This window comes from Phragmites australis, chromosome 19 (genome assembly GCF_958298935.1).
Source record: "Phragmites australis chromosome 19, lpPhrAust1.1, whole genome shotgun sequence".
Taxonomy (NCBI): domain Eukaryota; kingdom Viridiplantae; phylum Streptophyta; class Magnoliopsida; order Poales; family Poaceae; genus Phragmites; species Phragmites australis.
The window spans coordinates 23,418,707-23,436,077 of record NC_084939.1 but is presented as its reverse complement, the minus strand read 5'-3'; the positions used below and the strand labels follow the sequence as shown (position 1 = coordinate 23,436,077).

Genomic DNA, 17,371 nt, shown 5'->3' with positions numbered 1-17,371 from the left:
CCGATGCCGGCTTCCTCCGCCGCTTGCGCTCCATCCACGGGCCTGGCGTTGCCGGCGACTACTTCAACGACGGTTGCCCCTTCACTTCTTTTGTCTGATGCATGCAGTGAAACAAGAACAAGCTGCAGCCCATTGCTTGTCTCCTCGTCGTCAATGGATGCCCGTCACTTCTCCCCCTACTTCCTCCAAAAAGGCTCAAACTTATTTCTGTTTTGGGAGCGGGAGACTCCGGCATGGAAGGTCCCGGACAGTCGTGGCAGCCTCCTCCTGATAGATTCTACTCCCACCAAAAATCTCCGCTTTGGTGCCTTCCCTGACATAGTCGTCTGTGACCCTCCGACGAAGCGCTACAAGAGTATCCCTCCACTGCCAAACTTCAAGAACACCGGTGGTCGCTTATTCTAGGACCCTATCTCGTCGACGACGATGACAATGAGGCGGCGGGAGGGCGCATTGGCATGTCAAACTTTAGGGTGTTGTACGTGTTCTACCGTGATGACATTGCGCACACCGCCATCTTCACCGTCGGCAGCGACGTGGACAGAACATGGAGTGACAAGGCCATGGACAACCACATCACTTGGAGGCTCGATCGTAGGATCACACAATACTTGGGTTGCACAGGGGGCTGGTTGTACTTTTACCTCCCAGGCGGGGCACTGATTGTCCTTGATGGCAGCACCGGTGAGTTCTCGTCATTCGTGTTGCCTCCGAACATCGAAAATTGGGATCTCGACATGCGGAGTAATAGCTTCTTCATCACTAATGGCTGGGATGGCAAGCCACACATCTTTACCTTGGCGGACGACAACATGAAGGTATTCGTGAGGAGCCTTCGTGAGGACAGATGGTGAGTGTGCGCATCTACTTAGTTGGCTTCACCAAGAGGGAACAACGTTGGATTGAGCTTGGAGAACACAATAGCATAAGTTTGTCGGTGCCGCTTGGAACCTCCTTGCCTTGAAGTGGGCACGATAGCGCACAAAGCTCCTCCTGTTTTTTTAGGGGTGGGGTGGGGGGTGGCGGCATATGTCCTCGGGCATGTGTTCTCATATCAACAAGGACTCCGGTTACTGTTTGGTTAGCTTGGTATTCCAAGTTGTATTGCTCATCTTCTAAGTACTGATTGTATTCCGTCATTCTCTAATTAATAAAGAGCTTGTTTCCCTCGCAAAAAAAAAGGACTTCGATTACTATTTTTTTTAATTCGGCATCTAGGTACATGGTTGCATCAGTATTGTGTTTAGGATGGATTTTTTTTAAGGTACTCCAGATTTGTGTGCACCATCCATTTTGAACTAATCTAATGACGATTGATATTTCTAATTGCCCCATATGCCGTAATAGATGCTACTATCAATTATTGCGTAGCAAAAAGGGAAACAAATGATATATTAGCATTTGCTATAAGAAGTATGAGGTTAGAAAGGTGAGTAATTAGTGCAAATCTCACCTGATATAGCTTATAAAATTGTGATGTGCAAAGAAAATCCTAGCAGTATTGAATTTTGTTTGTGTTTCAATACTTAAACCATAAAACAAGCATATACATTTGTTTATCCCAAAGTTAGTGGATACCTTGATTTAATCCGGATATTGAATTACAAGGTTTGACATGATAGAATGAATAAGAATTGTCAAAATGAGTAAGGCTTTCAACTTTTAGTCTCGAATGTAGATGATATAGTGGAAGATGATAATGTTGTATAATATGCGATAAATAGAGCATGAATTTATCCCATAGAAACAATTACAATAACAGAAATTCAAGCTATCTATACACATGACAAAGCAACTGCTCAACAGAAAAAGGACAGTAGCAACATTATCCAGCATGTGTACCTTAAATAGCCGAATTTCAGAACAAAGCATATGAGCAATTATTCCAAAAGACTGACAGCAGACTAATAAAAAGAAATATATTGCTCTCAGATTTTTGCATAATAATTGGCTCCAAGACTCAAATGTCTTGCTCCCAAATTGTTCTATTGATTTCATCATTGATTGGGCTATTACTAAGATCTCAACTAGCAAATAGAATTTGGACACTATATCAAAATAAAGCATTAGACTGTGAGCTGCAAAGTAACAGAGGGTCTCCAACCGAATGAATTTCGCTATGATAGAACTAACAAAAGCATACAGGTAATGAAACCTACAGAGATTGCCATCACCATATACATCCAGTAAAGACAAGAACTTGCCATCTCTGTGTAGCTACGGCCAACGATCAGAACACCATCAGTAGCTCACAAATCCAGAGCACCATCAGCAACTCACAAATCCAGAGCACCACAACCCTATTGCTATTGTTCTTAATTAATAGCCCAACCTCATATCATAATAATCATCACAGAGCAGAATGCTGTCCAGAGGGAAAAGGGAGGAGAATACTCACAGCGAAATTCGACCAAAATAAAAAAGAAGTAAGGCTAGGCACAGCTCGTAAGCCGCTGTCCCAGAAAACCTAGCACCCGCCATTGCCAGCGGCGTAAAGGAGATCGGAGATACAAAGCCCTCTACCGTACTGCCACCGCAATACGGGCGAGCCTCGACACTGCAGCTCCGGCCACCAATAGCCCTTTCCTCTAGAGTAGAACACCAGAGACAGCACGAGAAAGACCTCGAGCTCTAGTTCCCGATGCACCTCAGAGAGAAATCACAGGGGAGAGAAAAATAGTCAAAGCTCATGCTTTTCACACAGAGAGGGAGAGGGGAAGAAATAGGAGCCTTATCCTCATCGCAGAGAACCGGCGCTAGCTTCCCAGCGAGATTCCCGTGGCCATCCAGTGATCCGACGGCTCTCGGTGCTGCTGCAGCCGGCCATGCCGCCCGGAGGTTCGGCCTGAAGCGGTTGCCACCGCCAGCACACAGGAAAGCATCGAACGCCACATCCAGGAAAAGGAGCTTCCCTTTCCCAACCCTAGAAGCCAAATATATATGGTGCCCATCTTGGGCTGGGCTGAAACAGATCAGAGGCCCAGTCCTGGTAGCCCAAAGATCGGCTCAAAGCATAAAATATTGAAATTTCCATAAATTACAACAGATAAGTGCTCCAAGTGAGGCTTTGGCTATCAACCCCAATGTTGTGATGCTCTAGGAGACTAATATTTGCTCCATTTCTGATCTTAAACTGCGAACCTTCCCGTAGTGTTACCTTAATCAATTCCTTTTATGTCCTAGCAGTTGGATCCGCTAGGGTATCTATGAACAGTGATCTACCTAGAAAAGGTGTTGCTCAAGCAACTTTCCATCTTCGTGATTGGCACATGGACGGCTTAAATAAGGGAAAATATTTCATGTATAACTCATTTGTACAATTCCGTTACAAAAAGTTGTTTTAGGCCGTTTGATTCATAAGTGAGCCACCGCCTAAGTGATTTAAACCCTTTGATCTCATTATTGTAAAAAAAAAAAGTTGTACAAATGGGTGTACGCGTAGCAGCCCTCTGCAGATTCCATTGCATGCAAGACAAGAGGGAAAACACAAATGGATCAACAAGTAGCTTGACCTGATTTTTCTATTGTGTACTGATTTTTCAATTGTGTAGTTCTAAAACCGGGAAGACATACGTGACTCCAGTTCCTTGTTTCATATCCAAACTCTCAATTTTAGAGTTGAAATTATCCTTGATCTTAATTTGTTTCAATTTTAGAGTTCAAAAGGTCCCAATTCTCTATTTCATATACTAATTCTCAATTTGTTTCGGATTCTTAAGTCTCAATATTAGGGTTGATAGAATCCACATCCTTTCTTTTATATCCCAATTCTCAATTTTAGGAAAAGAGATTTTTTTTTTTACCTGTAGATCCACCATGCTACTTTGCGAGGCCATTGGGCCCTACGCATACTGCATATAATGACCTCTTAGGGTGGGTACATTGGCACACGTCAGCCGTCTGATATGTCGTCTCATGCATGCCACGTAGGATTTTAGTGATGTGAAGGAAAGAAAGGGTGAGAGAAAGAGATTGTTTCGCGCAGCAATGGTCTCATAAGCTAAAATCTAGGACTACGAGACTATTTCCACACCGTCGTACGAGTTGTCATTATCATGCAACTCATAAAATTAATTTTTTACATACACAAATTAAGAGGTTATAGAATTACTATGAGACAACTAAAAAGACATTCCACTCTAGGATTGTTTGTTAAATCGTCTTAAGATTACGTAGCAATATATGAAACTGCTTATAAAACATCACACATATACTTGCCCTTAGATGGATACAAATTACACCTATGATCATTACAGTTGTGATGGATTTAACAGTGGCATATCCTGATGTTACCTAGCACCAAGGTAGAGAGGATAGAGTTAGCTCAGCGTGCACTTAGCAAATCTAGATTCGATTAGAAATCTTAGTTTTTTTTTGCGTGGATTATTATTCCCTTCAATTTGGCCAATCAACTAATTGAATATTTTATACAATAATGAATAGTCGAACACATTCAAATCATCACTCATAACAAAACTTTACAGTGCCACTCTATTTTCAGTCCTTGAGATTTCTGCACTCCTTGCAAATCATCACCGGAAGAACTCCGGGAAGGACCACATGATGAACCTGGTGTAGATGTCATTCTCCAGGAACTCTATGTGCGCAGCTCTTCCAATCATGGTGTTCAGGTTCCGTCCCTGGGTGGACTGGTCGAAGTTCACATCGCAGCGCAAGAATACTCGCGTTTCGGAAGTGGGTGCGCGGATCTGGTCCAGGCAGTTGTTGAGCATTTCAGTGAATATCTGCCCCCTTTTCGAGTTATCTGACGAAGAGGAGGCGCAGAGATCGATTCTTGCTGAATGATATGGGACATAACCATCCTAGCAGAGCCGGGAAAAATGTGTTACTCAAAGCATTGCATGGTAAAGGGTGAAAAAAATATGACATGTTCGATCAGAGTTATAAGTAAACTGATATTTAAGCTTTGGGAAGGAAAAACAGTGATGCCAGATGTCATCGATGCTTTTGTTGGTCGCATGTACAAGAGGGGCCAAATCAAACGGCATCCAGAAGTGGCTAAGATGCAGCGGCAAGCGATAAGCACAAGGAGTTAGGATTTCTTTGTTACCTAGTTTGTTAGCTTGTTAGTTTGTTATTCAGTTGTTACATGTGTGGCCAGGTGCCTGATCTTATAAAGGCCATGGCAGACATTGTGTAGGCATCGGTGAATAAAGCTCCTTGTGAGGGGTTTCCGATCTCGACGCTGGCTGAGGACATTCCTTCGACTGGCGACGGGAATCTACCCTCGTTCCGATATCCACTGCGTTCTCTCCCTCGGTCTCATCTGCTACTACAATCTCCCTTGCGTTCTCCTCATCACCGGCGCAGCAACAACTTGGTATTAGAGATCCAAGCGCCAAATGGCGCGGGATCGGCACCTCTACCTCTACTCCAAGCGCCAACCTCGCCACGGTGAATAATCTCATGGACGCATTGCTCGCCGACTACACCGACATCTTTGCCGAGCCACGTGCGCTCTGGCGCAGGATCGGCACCTCCACCTCTACTCCAAGCGCCAACCTCGCCACGGTGAACAATCTCATGGACACATTGCTTGCCAACTACACCGACATCTTCGTCGAGCTGCGTGGCCTTCCTCCGTCATGTGGGAACGACCACCGCATCCATCTTCTTCCCAGTACAGTGCCGATTGCAGTTCAGCCATACCGGTACCCACAACTACTCAAAGACAAGATTGAACGACAGTGCACCGACATGTTACAGCAAGGCATCATTCGTAAAAGTACTTTAGCTTTTTCATCACCCGTACTGCTTGTTCGCAAGCATGACGGCACATGGAGATTTTGCATCGACTATAGGGCACTAAACGAGAAAACTGTCAAGGACAAATTTCTGATTCCGGTCGTTGATGAGCTCCTGGATGAAGTAAAGGGTGCCAAGTTCTTCACCAAGCTGGACCTACGCAGCGGCTACCACCAAGTGCGCATGTGGGCTGACGATGGTTGAGAAGACGGCCTTTCGCACACACCACGACCACTTTGAGTTCTTGGTCATGCCCTTTGGACTGACGAACGCTTCGGCCACATTCCAGGCATTAATGAATGAGCTCCTTCGCCCTTTCATACGACAATTTGTGCTCGTATTTTTTGATGATATCCTTGTATATAGTTCTTCATAGGTAGATCATTTAAAGCATGTCAAGGCCGTCCTACAAGTCTTGCGCGACAACCTCCTCGCCTTGAAACGCTCCAAGTGCTTCTTCAGTGAAACTCAAGTGGCGTACTTGGGCCATGTCGTCTCCACCAGCGGGGTCGCCATGGACCACACGAAGGTGGAGGCAGTGCAAGCATGGTCGCAACCATGCTCGGTACGGGTGCTGCACGACTTCCTCGGACTCACGGGGTATTACCACAAATTCATAGCGGGATATGGTGCGATAGCAGCACCATTGACGGCGCTCCTCAAGCACGAATCCTTCTCCTGGACAGCCGACGCCATGAGCGTCTTCCTCGACCTCAAGCGTGCACTCACCACGGTGCCCGTGCTGCATCTCCCAGACTTCGGCAAGCGCTTCGTCGTTGACTACGACGCGTCAGGCGCAGGGTTTGGTGCCGTGCTGCACCAGGGTGATGGGCCCATCGTCTTCTTCAGTTGTGCTATTGCGCCTCACCACGCCAAGCTGCCGGCCTACGAGCGCGAGCTAATTGGCCTTGTCAAGGCGGTGCGGCACTGGTGGCCATACCTATAGGGCCAGTCGTTTAAGGTTCGCACGAATCATTATAGCCTCAAATACATTCTGGATCAGAGGCTCTCCACGGTGCCGCAACACACGTGGGTTAGCAAATTGTTCGGCTATGATCTCTCAGTGGAGTACCGGCCCGGCAAGCAAAACGCAGCGGCAGATGCATTGTCCAGGCGGGAGGAAGGTGTGCTGGCGGTATTGGCGCTCTCTGGACCGGCGTTCGCGGTGTTCGACGAGCTACGGTGCGAACACACAACTGACACTCAGGCTTAGGCCCTGCGTACCACTCTGGCTGAGGGCGCGGTGGCAGACGGGTGGTCCGAGTCCGATGGGCTCCTGCTCTTCAACGGCAAAGTGTTTGTTCCCGACGGCTTGGCCTTATGGCTGACTCTGCTGGAGGACGCTCACGTAGGGCATGAAGCTTCTGAGAAGACTCTCCATCGGCTGTGCTCTGTGTTCTTCAACAGCCACAGCCGCTGCTTCGTTCGTGACCACATCTGCAGTTGTTCGGTGTGCCAGAAGAACAAGACCGAACACTTGCATCCGTCCGGCCTTCTACAACCACTGTCAGTGCCATCCGATGTGTGGAGCGATATAGCTATGAACTTTGTGGAAGGCTTTCCAAAGGTTGGTGGCAAGTCGGTCATCCTGACTGTCGCCGATCGGTTTTCAAAGTTTGCTCACTTCATCGCTTTGGGCCATCCATACTCTACCACTACCGTCGCACGAGCATTCTTCGACAACATCGTGCGCCTTCATGGGTTTCCTTCTTCTATCATCAGCGATCGTGACCCTGTCTTCACCAGCACATTCTGGTCCGAGCTATTTCGTCTCGCCGGTGTCAAACTACACATGAGCTCAGTGTTCCATCCCCAGTTCGATGGACAGTCAGAGGCTACTAAACGCGTCATCACCATGTACTTGCACTGCTTGGCTTGTGACCGGGCGCGTTCTTGGCTGCAATGGCTTCCGTGGGCGGAATTCTGCTACAACTCTTCCTATCAGTCGTCGTCGTTGCGTGCCACGCCGTTCAAGGTTGTCTACGGCTAGGACCCATCACCAGTCACCTCTTTTCGGTCAGGGGCAACACGAGTTCTGACGGTTGAACAACAGATGCGCGACTGAGATGAGTTTCTCGATGATATTCGCAAACGCCTCCGCCAAGCTCAGGACACCATGAAGCTTCAATATGATCACCGGCACCAGGACGTGGAATTCGCCATAGGTGATTGGGTGTGGCTTCAGTTGCAACACCGCTCGGCCGCTGGCATCACTTCGCCTACAACATCCAAGCTATCGCCAAGATATTATGGGTCGTTTCAGGTGTTGCAACACATTGGTTCAGCTGCCTATCGACTACAACTTCCACCACATGTTAAGATCCACGACATTTTTCATGCTACACTCTTGAAGAAACACGAGGGACCCTTGCTGGATTCTTCATGTCTTCTACCGCCTATTGTTCATGGCCGTGTCTTGCCACAGCCAGCCAAGGTGGTTCGCGCGAGCCTCAACTGCGGCAACTGGGAACTGCTCGTCCAGTGGGTTGGTCGGGAATCCATGGATGCCACTTGGGAGCAACTGGAACCCTTCATGGCGACCTACCCGGACTTTCAGCTCAAGGATGAGCTGTTTCGGGGGGAGGAGGGAAATGTCATGATGCTTTTGTTGGTCGCATGTACAAGAGGCGGCCAAAGCAAACGGCACCCAAAAGTGGCTAAGATGCAGCGGCAAGCGATAAGCACAGGGAGTTAGGATTTCTTTTTTATCCAGTTTGTTAGCTTGTTAGTTTGTTATTCAGTTGTTACGTGTGTGGCCGGGTGCCTGATCTTATAAAAGCCACGACAGACATTGTGTTAGGCATCGTTGAATAAAGCTCCTTGTGAGGGGTTGCGATCTCGACGCTGGCTAAGGATATTCCTCCGACCGCCGACAGGAATCTACCCTTGTTCCGATATCCACTGCGTTCTCTCCCTCAGTCTCATCCGCTGCTACAATCTCCCTTGCGTTCTCCTCATCACCGGCTCAGCAACACCAGACATATTAAGTACCTGCGATGATGATACCAAAATGATGTTTTTGAAATTCTCCAGTGTCTTGAGCTGCGAGAAAAAATAACAAGATGAATTTCTGCACAACAAATTAGGCTACCATCACTAGTTCAACGTAAACCGGTATACTTCGTATTTATGAAGCTCGATCATTGAGGGTATTCCGGCAATCCGGCATGAAACACATAGATTTAATGTACCTTGCAGAGCTTGTAAAAGAATGTATTCTGTGGCTCTTGTTCATCACTGAAAGTCAGCTGATGCATGCACCGCATTCCCTTGAGCCTTTTCATAAGCCAGAGGCCAGAATTGAACAGAGAATTTGAGCTGTACCAGTAACCTAAGTGAGGCCCTGATATTGACATGTATGTATAAAGGTTCTTCAAAAATGGCTGAAATTTGGGTTCTGTTGAAATGCAAAGAACATATTAGTCACACATACCGACCAACTCTTCGGAAGGAAATCTACAAGACCAATTTGAAAATACCTGTGAGGGCACTTCTGAGGATAATGTTCCCAATAGAATGGCCGACGAAACTAAGCTTCATCTCTTTGCAGCCTCCATTTTTGGAATATTTGTCCAGTTTCCTTTTGAGGAATGAAACTACTTCATTTGCAAGCCTTCTACCCATTTCTTTAAAATCTCCAGATGTTCTATCTTCATTTATCTGAGACAATAGGCACTCAGCTCCAGGGTCAAGCAAAAGCCATTGGTTTCTAACAAGACGTAAATCCAAATGATGTCCCTGTTTTTTTACGATGAGCAGAAGTATCAAGTAAATATATAGCAGATCAAATAAGGTTTTAACAATTGTTACTAGTTGGAAAAAAAAACTTACCTGGAATCCATGCACAAAAATGACAGCTCGTAATATGTGTCTACTCTTTGTGAAGCCATTAGGTATTTTCTCTACAGATTCTCCTCGTAGTAGAGGTGGCACAATAGTATCCAGTGGCTCTGAAGCATCTGTTGTCAAAACCTTGCTACAACCATGTTGTGGAACAACCATTACATGTTGCTCTATGCGGACAACAGGAATACATGAAGGATCAGCATAAATATGCATATCTTGAACAGACCGTGCGTTGATCTGCAGTATGCTTCCCATCAGTATCCTTTTTTGACGGAAATTAGAATCCATTCTCTTAGAGTATGATAAGTTTAGCACTTGCACATTATTCCAGAATCAAGAAAGACTGACCTTCATTCGTGCTATACTTTTCCTGTGCAGTTCAGCCCGTGACATCGAATTTTGTACAGGCTACAAGGCATGGAACCATCAAATAGCAACAAGCAAATACTAGTTATGAATGACACAGCTGGTTAAAAATGTAAGCAGTCCATGGTAAACATTCTAGAGAAGATAATTACATCATGATGGAACTTCCGTGAACTGGAAATCCGAAGCAGATGGCGAGGAGATGAGTTGTCAGTCACACTTCTCAAGTAGCGATGTGGAATCTCAATTTTCGAATGAATAATCCATATTGACCATTCTGCTTTCCGATCAACATCCCAAATAGCATGCAAGTAATCCAATATCTTGACTTTATTTGTCCTGCATTGGACGAACAAAACTTTGGTTGAATATTACGAGAGAATCAAAACAAATAAGAAACGATAACATTGAAACATCAGATCAATGAAAAACACCCATCTTCTAAATGGGATGCTAGATAAAAGATAACCTCACCTATGAAATTTCAAGAATGCATTCCATATAAGTGAGAGTTGGCTGCTCACAATTTGAAATAATTCAAACAATTCTTCCTTGGATAGAGTGTACAGCATAATTTCATTGGTGCTTCCAACGACATCATCAGAATTCTGAAACAAGTCGTGAGACAATGTATCCAATCATTACAAATATTATGTAAAAAATAGACAACTTTTTTGTTCAAAATGAAGAATACCTCCAGAAGATCACGTAAGATGCCTGTCAGCTGGCGACTGCATTTCGTGGGTGCACGGTGCCCTTTACTGTAATTAGGTAAGCCTGACTTTGATGGCTGAATTGTCTCGTATTTACCAAGAGTTAAGCCAGCGTCATCTAAATCCTCAAGAGTATTACCAACGGCACCACTGATCTTCTTCACTTCTTCAAGCAGCATTTCCCTTGAAATCAATAAGGCCTTCACAATATCATATGATTTTGAGCCTAAACCTTGCTCCAGTGTCTGGATAGTAGATACCATATTTTGGTCATAATTTAGTGAAAGCGTAATAAAGGAAGAACACAGTTTATTCGTTGCTACAACAATATGCCTTTTGCCTATTGGCACGGCATAAACATGTGTACTGCAGCTCAATCTTGATTAAATTTCTAACTACTATGTATGTTTGTGACGAGTTCATTCAAAACATACATCTGGTTTCTGTTATAGCAGCATCATACAATTTTTTTCAAGGAAAACAGTATCTACAAACAAAATTAAATCTAAATTATCACAAACCTGTGTACCTTCAGTGATGATTTAGTCACACTGGCTTTCATGTAAACTATGTGTATTGTCAGATCAACAAGAGCAGAGTGGAAAGCGTCAAAATGGACAGGACAATATGAGTGTAAACCCAGGAGTGCTCTATGTGGGATCCTAAATTCATGGACTGGGGCCAAATATGTGTCACTTGAACCTTGAACTTCAGTCCTATGATGCAAAAAGGAAGCAGTTTCAGAATTGATGAATGCGAACTGTAAGATGTTGGGTGCACATGTAATCCGCAATGAGCAACATTACAAGGAGACTACAAAATAACTTGAGAGATGGAAAATATAATACACACCACCCATTTCCCAATGTTGGAATATATATGAGCTCGAATTTCAATAAAACAGACGAAGTTGCTGGACCCTAGAATGGAGAAAGAGACAGTACATGTCAGGCTAAAGTAAACACGATTCATAAAGAAAAGGAAAAATTATAAAACTGAACCTCATCTTCACTGTTGGGTATGTAGAAAGACACCATAACTGACAGATAAATATCTTGTCTAGAATATTTAACTAGAAATGGCTGTGTATAGAAGCTATTATCAACATCATCTATTTTCCAAAAGCCAAATGTGCCCTTCGCACCAATATCAAGAGCTGCACAATCCACCTAGCATGTCATTATCTATTAGCCAAAGATTTGAAAATTCAAAGACATGTGGTAAAGAAAAATAGCAATATGAAAAAATAATCCAATCTAACGTTTCATTCTGTTTCTGGATTGTTCTTATTTGAGACTAGCACGGATTAATGAACAGACCATGATAAATCACTGCAAGAGGAGAACAACTAATGCTTTAACACTGGATCATCCAGCAATGGTGAGGTAGCAATACACAATTTTCCATGACGACAGGCCTTCCTTTGGTGATGTCCTAAGCTGTTTTACCTTTTCACCAATATTTTGACATACAAATAGGTAAGTATTGTGATTTTTTTTTCTCGAACACACAGGAGAGCTGCGTATCATTATATTAAAGAAGAAAAAGGGTAGGAACCCTTACAATAAGTTACATGTGCGCCTTTGACTATAGAAATAAAGCAAAAAGAGCGACCTCACAGTGTGGACAGCTAGCAGGATGTGGCAGACTGCGCCGTGCAAGACGATCGGTAGTCCAGCACCTGTTATGCACAACCAACCATATGAAAAATTTACATTTGCCCGGTGCCCAAGATCTCCAAATCCTCTCCCAAGGTCTGAAAGAAACATCACCCTGGAAAAGGTTGTCATAAGCTGTTTTAGCTGAATACTCTCCTGAAGTTGAGAACCGCCAAAAATGAGAATCTTCCACCCATGGCTGCAGCACTACCTCAGAGAGGGTAACCCAAAGATCCAGAAATTCAACAATGACGCCGACGGAAAGAGCCCCATGTATGTCAGTAATTCAGTTTTGATCAGTGAGGGCCTCAAGAACAGTACTCTTATTTGCTCTTCTCTTAGGCACCAAAGCAAATAATCGTGGTGCAAGATCAAAAATACTTTGCCCATGGAGCCACCTGTCTATCCAAAACAAAGTACGTGCACCATCTCCCACCTCAGAGAAAACCGCCATAGAGAAAAAAAGCTCGGACACACTTATGCACCTGAATAGGGAAGACCGACCATGGTCGATTAGGATCCATTTTTTGCAACCAAAGTCATCTCATACGGAGAGCCCAGTACAAATTTTGGAGGTCTGAGATGCCAAGACCACCCAGCTCAGTGGGGCGGCAAACTTTGACCCAGGCCACAAGACAATGACCACTCTTTGCATCCTTTCTTCCCCGCCAAAGAAAATAGCTCCGGATTTTATCAATTGCTTTGATGGCCCAAGGGGGAAAATCGATGGTCATGGCAAGATAGATCAGCATGGATGTGAGCACAAGTGAACCAAAATTCTTCTACCAGCATGTGTCAAAAGGTCAGCTTTCCATCCAGGGAGCTGATCTGCTATCCAATCAATAATGGGTTGAAACTGCGCCCTTGTTAATTTCCGCAAGGAGAGAGGCAGCCCGAGATACTTACATGGAAATTCAAGCAGCTCACATGGAAGACCATCATGTATTGTGACTAGATCCAAATCAGTGCACTGCATGGGTAAGACGCTGCTCTTCTGAACATTGGTTTTGGAGACCAGAAACTTCAGCAAACAGATGTAGAATGTCCAGAGTTAAGGCAATGTCGTTGGCAGTGGGTCGAAGAAAGAGAACCACATCATCCGCGTATAGAGATATCCGGTGATGCAAGGCTCGAGAGGAAAGAGTCTGCAGTAGGCCCTCATTTGAAGCCTTCGACACCATGAAGCCCAGGATGTCCATAACAAGAATAAAAAACATCGGAGATAAAGGGTCCCCTTGGCGTAAACCACGCTGGTGAAAGAAGACCTCACCGGAGATCCCATTAAGCATAATTTGCGTAGAAGACGAAGCCAAAAACCCACCAAGAATATCACACCAGATCAAACCGAAACCAAGTTTTTTCAGGACTTCTAGGAGGAAGGCCCAAGAAACCGAGTCAAATGCTTTTGTGATATCTAACTTGAGAAGAATAAGAGCCTGTTTTTGCTGATGAAGGAATCTTTCTGTTTGTTGCACAAGCATGAAGTTGTCTTGGATGAAACGACCCTTTATAAATGCGCTTTGGTTGGGGGACACCATCTGATGAAGCCGGCCCGCTAATCTATTGGCAAGAACTTTGGTGACAAACTTAGCAAAGCTATGTACAAGGCTTACGGGCTGAAAGTCCTTAACCAGCTGCGCATCTTCTTTCTTTGACAAGAGAGTTAAATAAGTTGTATTGAGAAGACCCATGTTTTTGAATTTTCTGCTCTAAACAGCAGAAATAGCAGCCATGAGATCTGTTTTAATAACCGGCCAACAGGTTTTGTAGAAAAGTCCCATGAACCCGTCCGGTCCTGGGGCTTTATCCAAGGGCAATTGCCTTATAGTCCTCCAAACCTCTTCTGCGGAGAAGGGGGCATCCAGGTCAGCAAGATCATAGGATGTAATGTCTAGCTCATCAAGATTAATTGAAAGACTCCTGTCCACACTGGTCCCAAGCAGACCATTGTAGAAGTCAAGAATCACCTTAGCCTTATCCTCATGGCTAAAAAACGTTTGATCATCAGAGATAAGTTTTGGAATAAAATTCTTTCTCTTGCAATGCCGGGCATGGAGGTGAAACAACTCAGTGTTCACGTCCCCCTCGCTTAGCCAACTGATCCAAGATCGGCTCCTTGCAATTGTCCGTTGGAGAGAAGACAAGGCAAGGGAGTGTTTCTTGAGAGAAAACCTCAGCCAAATCTCGGCCTGGGAGAGCACACGACTGTCTTGCGCAATCTCCAATTGATGTAAGATCTCTCTAGCAAGACCAAGCGGACAATTAACATGACCAACATTTTTGTGGCTCCAACTTTGGAGACCCAGCAATGGCTCTGAGTTTTTTTGATAGGGTATCTGTCGGAGGATGAACTCCACAAGCGGGGATCTAGAGGGCCCTCCTTTGAGATTCGGCCGGGGGATAATTCTGAATCTACCTCGTACGTGAAATAAATGAGAGTAAATGAGATGCAGGAGGGATGGATGATCGGATGCTAGAGGAAATAAATGCTTAAGGAATTTTAGACAGGTTCGGACCGCACGGAGCGTAATACCCTACTCCTGTGTGTGTGCTATAAATGCTCTGAATCTCTTGTGTTACAGGATTTTTGTCTAAGTCTAGAGCTTCGTTAGCTTGACTTGGTATTCTTCAACCCACGAGACTTGGTCCTATGGAAGTCGTTGTCTTCTGAACCTCTCTACCTCTCGCACTTCCGTCGGAATACGCCGCCTCCTTTTATACCGTCGGGGGGGGGGGACTTGGCGTGCCTAGAAAGGAGGGTGCGAATTCCAAGGCGCCATAAATGGAAAACAACCATCATGGGCTGCAGTTTGATGTTACGGGGGTTGAAAATGCGCCCTCGTCCGGTCCTATCGTCATCATCCCGCTTTTCAGCGGGTGCAGCAGTGAGGGCCCACCGGGCAGCCACCGAGCAACCCCGCGTGCCCATCCGGTCAGAACGAGCCTGACACAGCAGAGCGGCAAGCGATATGCCTTGAACCCTGCGACGTTATCCCAAGGCGTGCCGCATGACGCGCGATGGGACCCGCCGCATTAAATGTCCCCACACCTCCCTGTCAGGCAGTGACAGGGACTGACAGCAGGCGTGTGGGAAGTGGTTGGAAGTGACAGGCCACGCTCCCTCTTAAATGCAGCATCGGGCCTCTCACCAATTGACACCTCACCGCTGAGCCCTTGTGGGGACCACCGGCGAAGGACTTCTCAGGTCCTCAGGGAACTCTGGGTGCTCGGGGACTACTGTTCATAGCCCCGAGTACCCTCTCCCGGAACTTGGTCTTCTCGAACCTCGGGGAGATAATCCCCGAGGGAGGGCGCCATGTGGCACTCTGCTGTCCTGACCTCGGGACTCAGGAACCCTCGGTTCCCATGTCACCGACAGTATCAAAGGGGCAGATGCCGCTAAGTTCGACATCGACCAGCACAGGCAAAGAGGCACCAGTGGAGTGAGCCAGCCGTGACCAGCGTCTGAGATGTAGTCAAAAGGAAGCTGCCCTGATGGCCCTGCCATCACCATAGACACGAGCTGTCGTCTGCTCATCCGGAAGAATCAACAGGTAGTCCTCCGGCGACGAGGGTATCAGCGAGAAAGAATTAACGTCAAGGTACCATCTACAATAACGGCAAGGGTACTGTGAATTTCAGTCCCCCCAAAAAAGAATTGACAATGTTGAGCCTGAATGACAATGGTGACTCTTTCTGGCTGGCCTACATGTTGATTTTAGTTTTATCAATATGATAACTTTTTACTATACTTAACAATATGAGTACAAGGGTGTGTAATAGTGATGTAAAATACGTCTACAACTATCTTCCCCAACTACAGAACAAACTTCTCATGCTTTCTAAGGCTGAGAGAAATATATATATGATTGAGTAAGAACCCACAAGACAACAAGCACAGTTATTCCATCTAAACTAAGTTAATATTTTTTCATGGTAAACGCAATTCATCATATATACTAACTTCTAGGGGTAGGGAGTAGAATGCCCCCTGACCTCACTGAAGGCCAAAGGACCAGAGACGAGCTAAGTTCTATACTTCTACCCAAACGCTCTAACCCTGGCCGGTGAGGTGCGTCTCTATTTGAGGTCTGACAAACCGAGCAAATGCTCGCCCCCCCCCCCCCCGCCCCCATGTGAGACCGGGTTCGAACCCCGGCCGGCTCGGTATCGCGACCCGAGCTAAGCTCAGTTCGAAACTAACGAAACTACGAAGATTAAACTCATGGCAAACAGGTTCCCGGTTCAATTCCACTCTAGCCACCTTCAAGTCATACAGGAAATATTGCCCACAAAAACAATGCAAGAAACAGAAATGAACTACGAATTTTTCTTATCTCCGCATCAAGAAAGATGCCAAAACCTTCATATTGTGCGACCCTGGCCGGCGATACTGGTGCCCTGTACTCATCCTCCTCCCACATTGCACTAATCTTCATACGGTACCATCTGCACGAAAATGCAAGAAAATTTTAAACGGAAGAATCTAATTTCACTGCGTCCACATATAATAGACAAGGGAACAGCTAACATTTCGTAAGAGGATTTGCAGAGGAAAATGGAGCGAAATTGTGTCCCAAAATTAACAAATAGGGAGGCAGCTTAGTTCGCAAAGAAATGCACGCGTTCATCTACGCCAAGGAAACTCGAAGGAATGCGTACCATTCCAAAAACATTCACAGGAAAGCTAACGTGTTCTTGAAAAGAGAAAAAGAAGAAAAAAAGCGCAGAAAAAAGAGGAAGAGACGGAAAATTTCCCCGGATCCTTGTTACCCTTGCTGGAACAGGTCCAGGTTGTGGAAGCGGTCGATGTAAATGGCCACCTCGTGAGCCGTCTCCATCACGCCCGGCGGCCGCAAGAAAGGATCGCCGCCTCTTCGTTGCCCGTGCCGTCGCCGGCGAGATCGATCGTTGGTCCTTGCCGCTCCCCGCGCACCCCTTTACGACCTCCTCCTCCCTCTCGCTGGGCTATTCCAACCCAATAGACCAATACATGGGCCGCGGACCTACATGCAAATCCGA

The 17,371-nt window shown here is 45.7% G+C and overlaps 1 protein-coding gene across 1 annotated transcript; it reads right to left on the bottom strand.

Annotated features, from left to right (window-relative positions):
- Positions 1 to 4,532: 4,532 nt before the first annotated feature.
- LOC133900825 (uncharacterized) lies at positions 4,533 to 17,202 on the bottom strand. Its single transcript, XM_062342076.1, is given in 14 exon segments — positions 4,533 to 4,823; positions 8,758 to 8,808; positions 8,958 to 9,163; positions 9,246 to 9,504; positions 9,598 to 9,849; positions 9,961 to 10,020; positions 10,131 to 10,336; positions 10,448 to 10,586; positions 10,673 to 10,936; positions 11,221 to 11,407; positions 11,547 to 11,611; positions 11,693 to 11,847; positions 16,713 to 16,798; positions 17,123 to 17,202. Coding segments are annotated over 14 exon segments (2,289 nt in total). The 5' UTR covers positions 17,191 to 17,202.
- Positions 17,203 to 17,371: the final 169 nt, after the last annotated feature.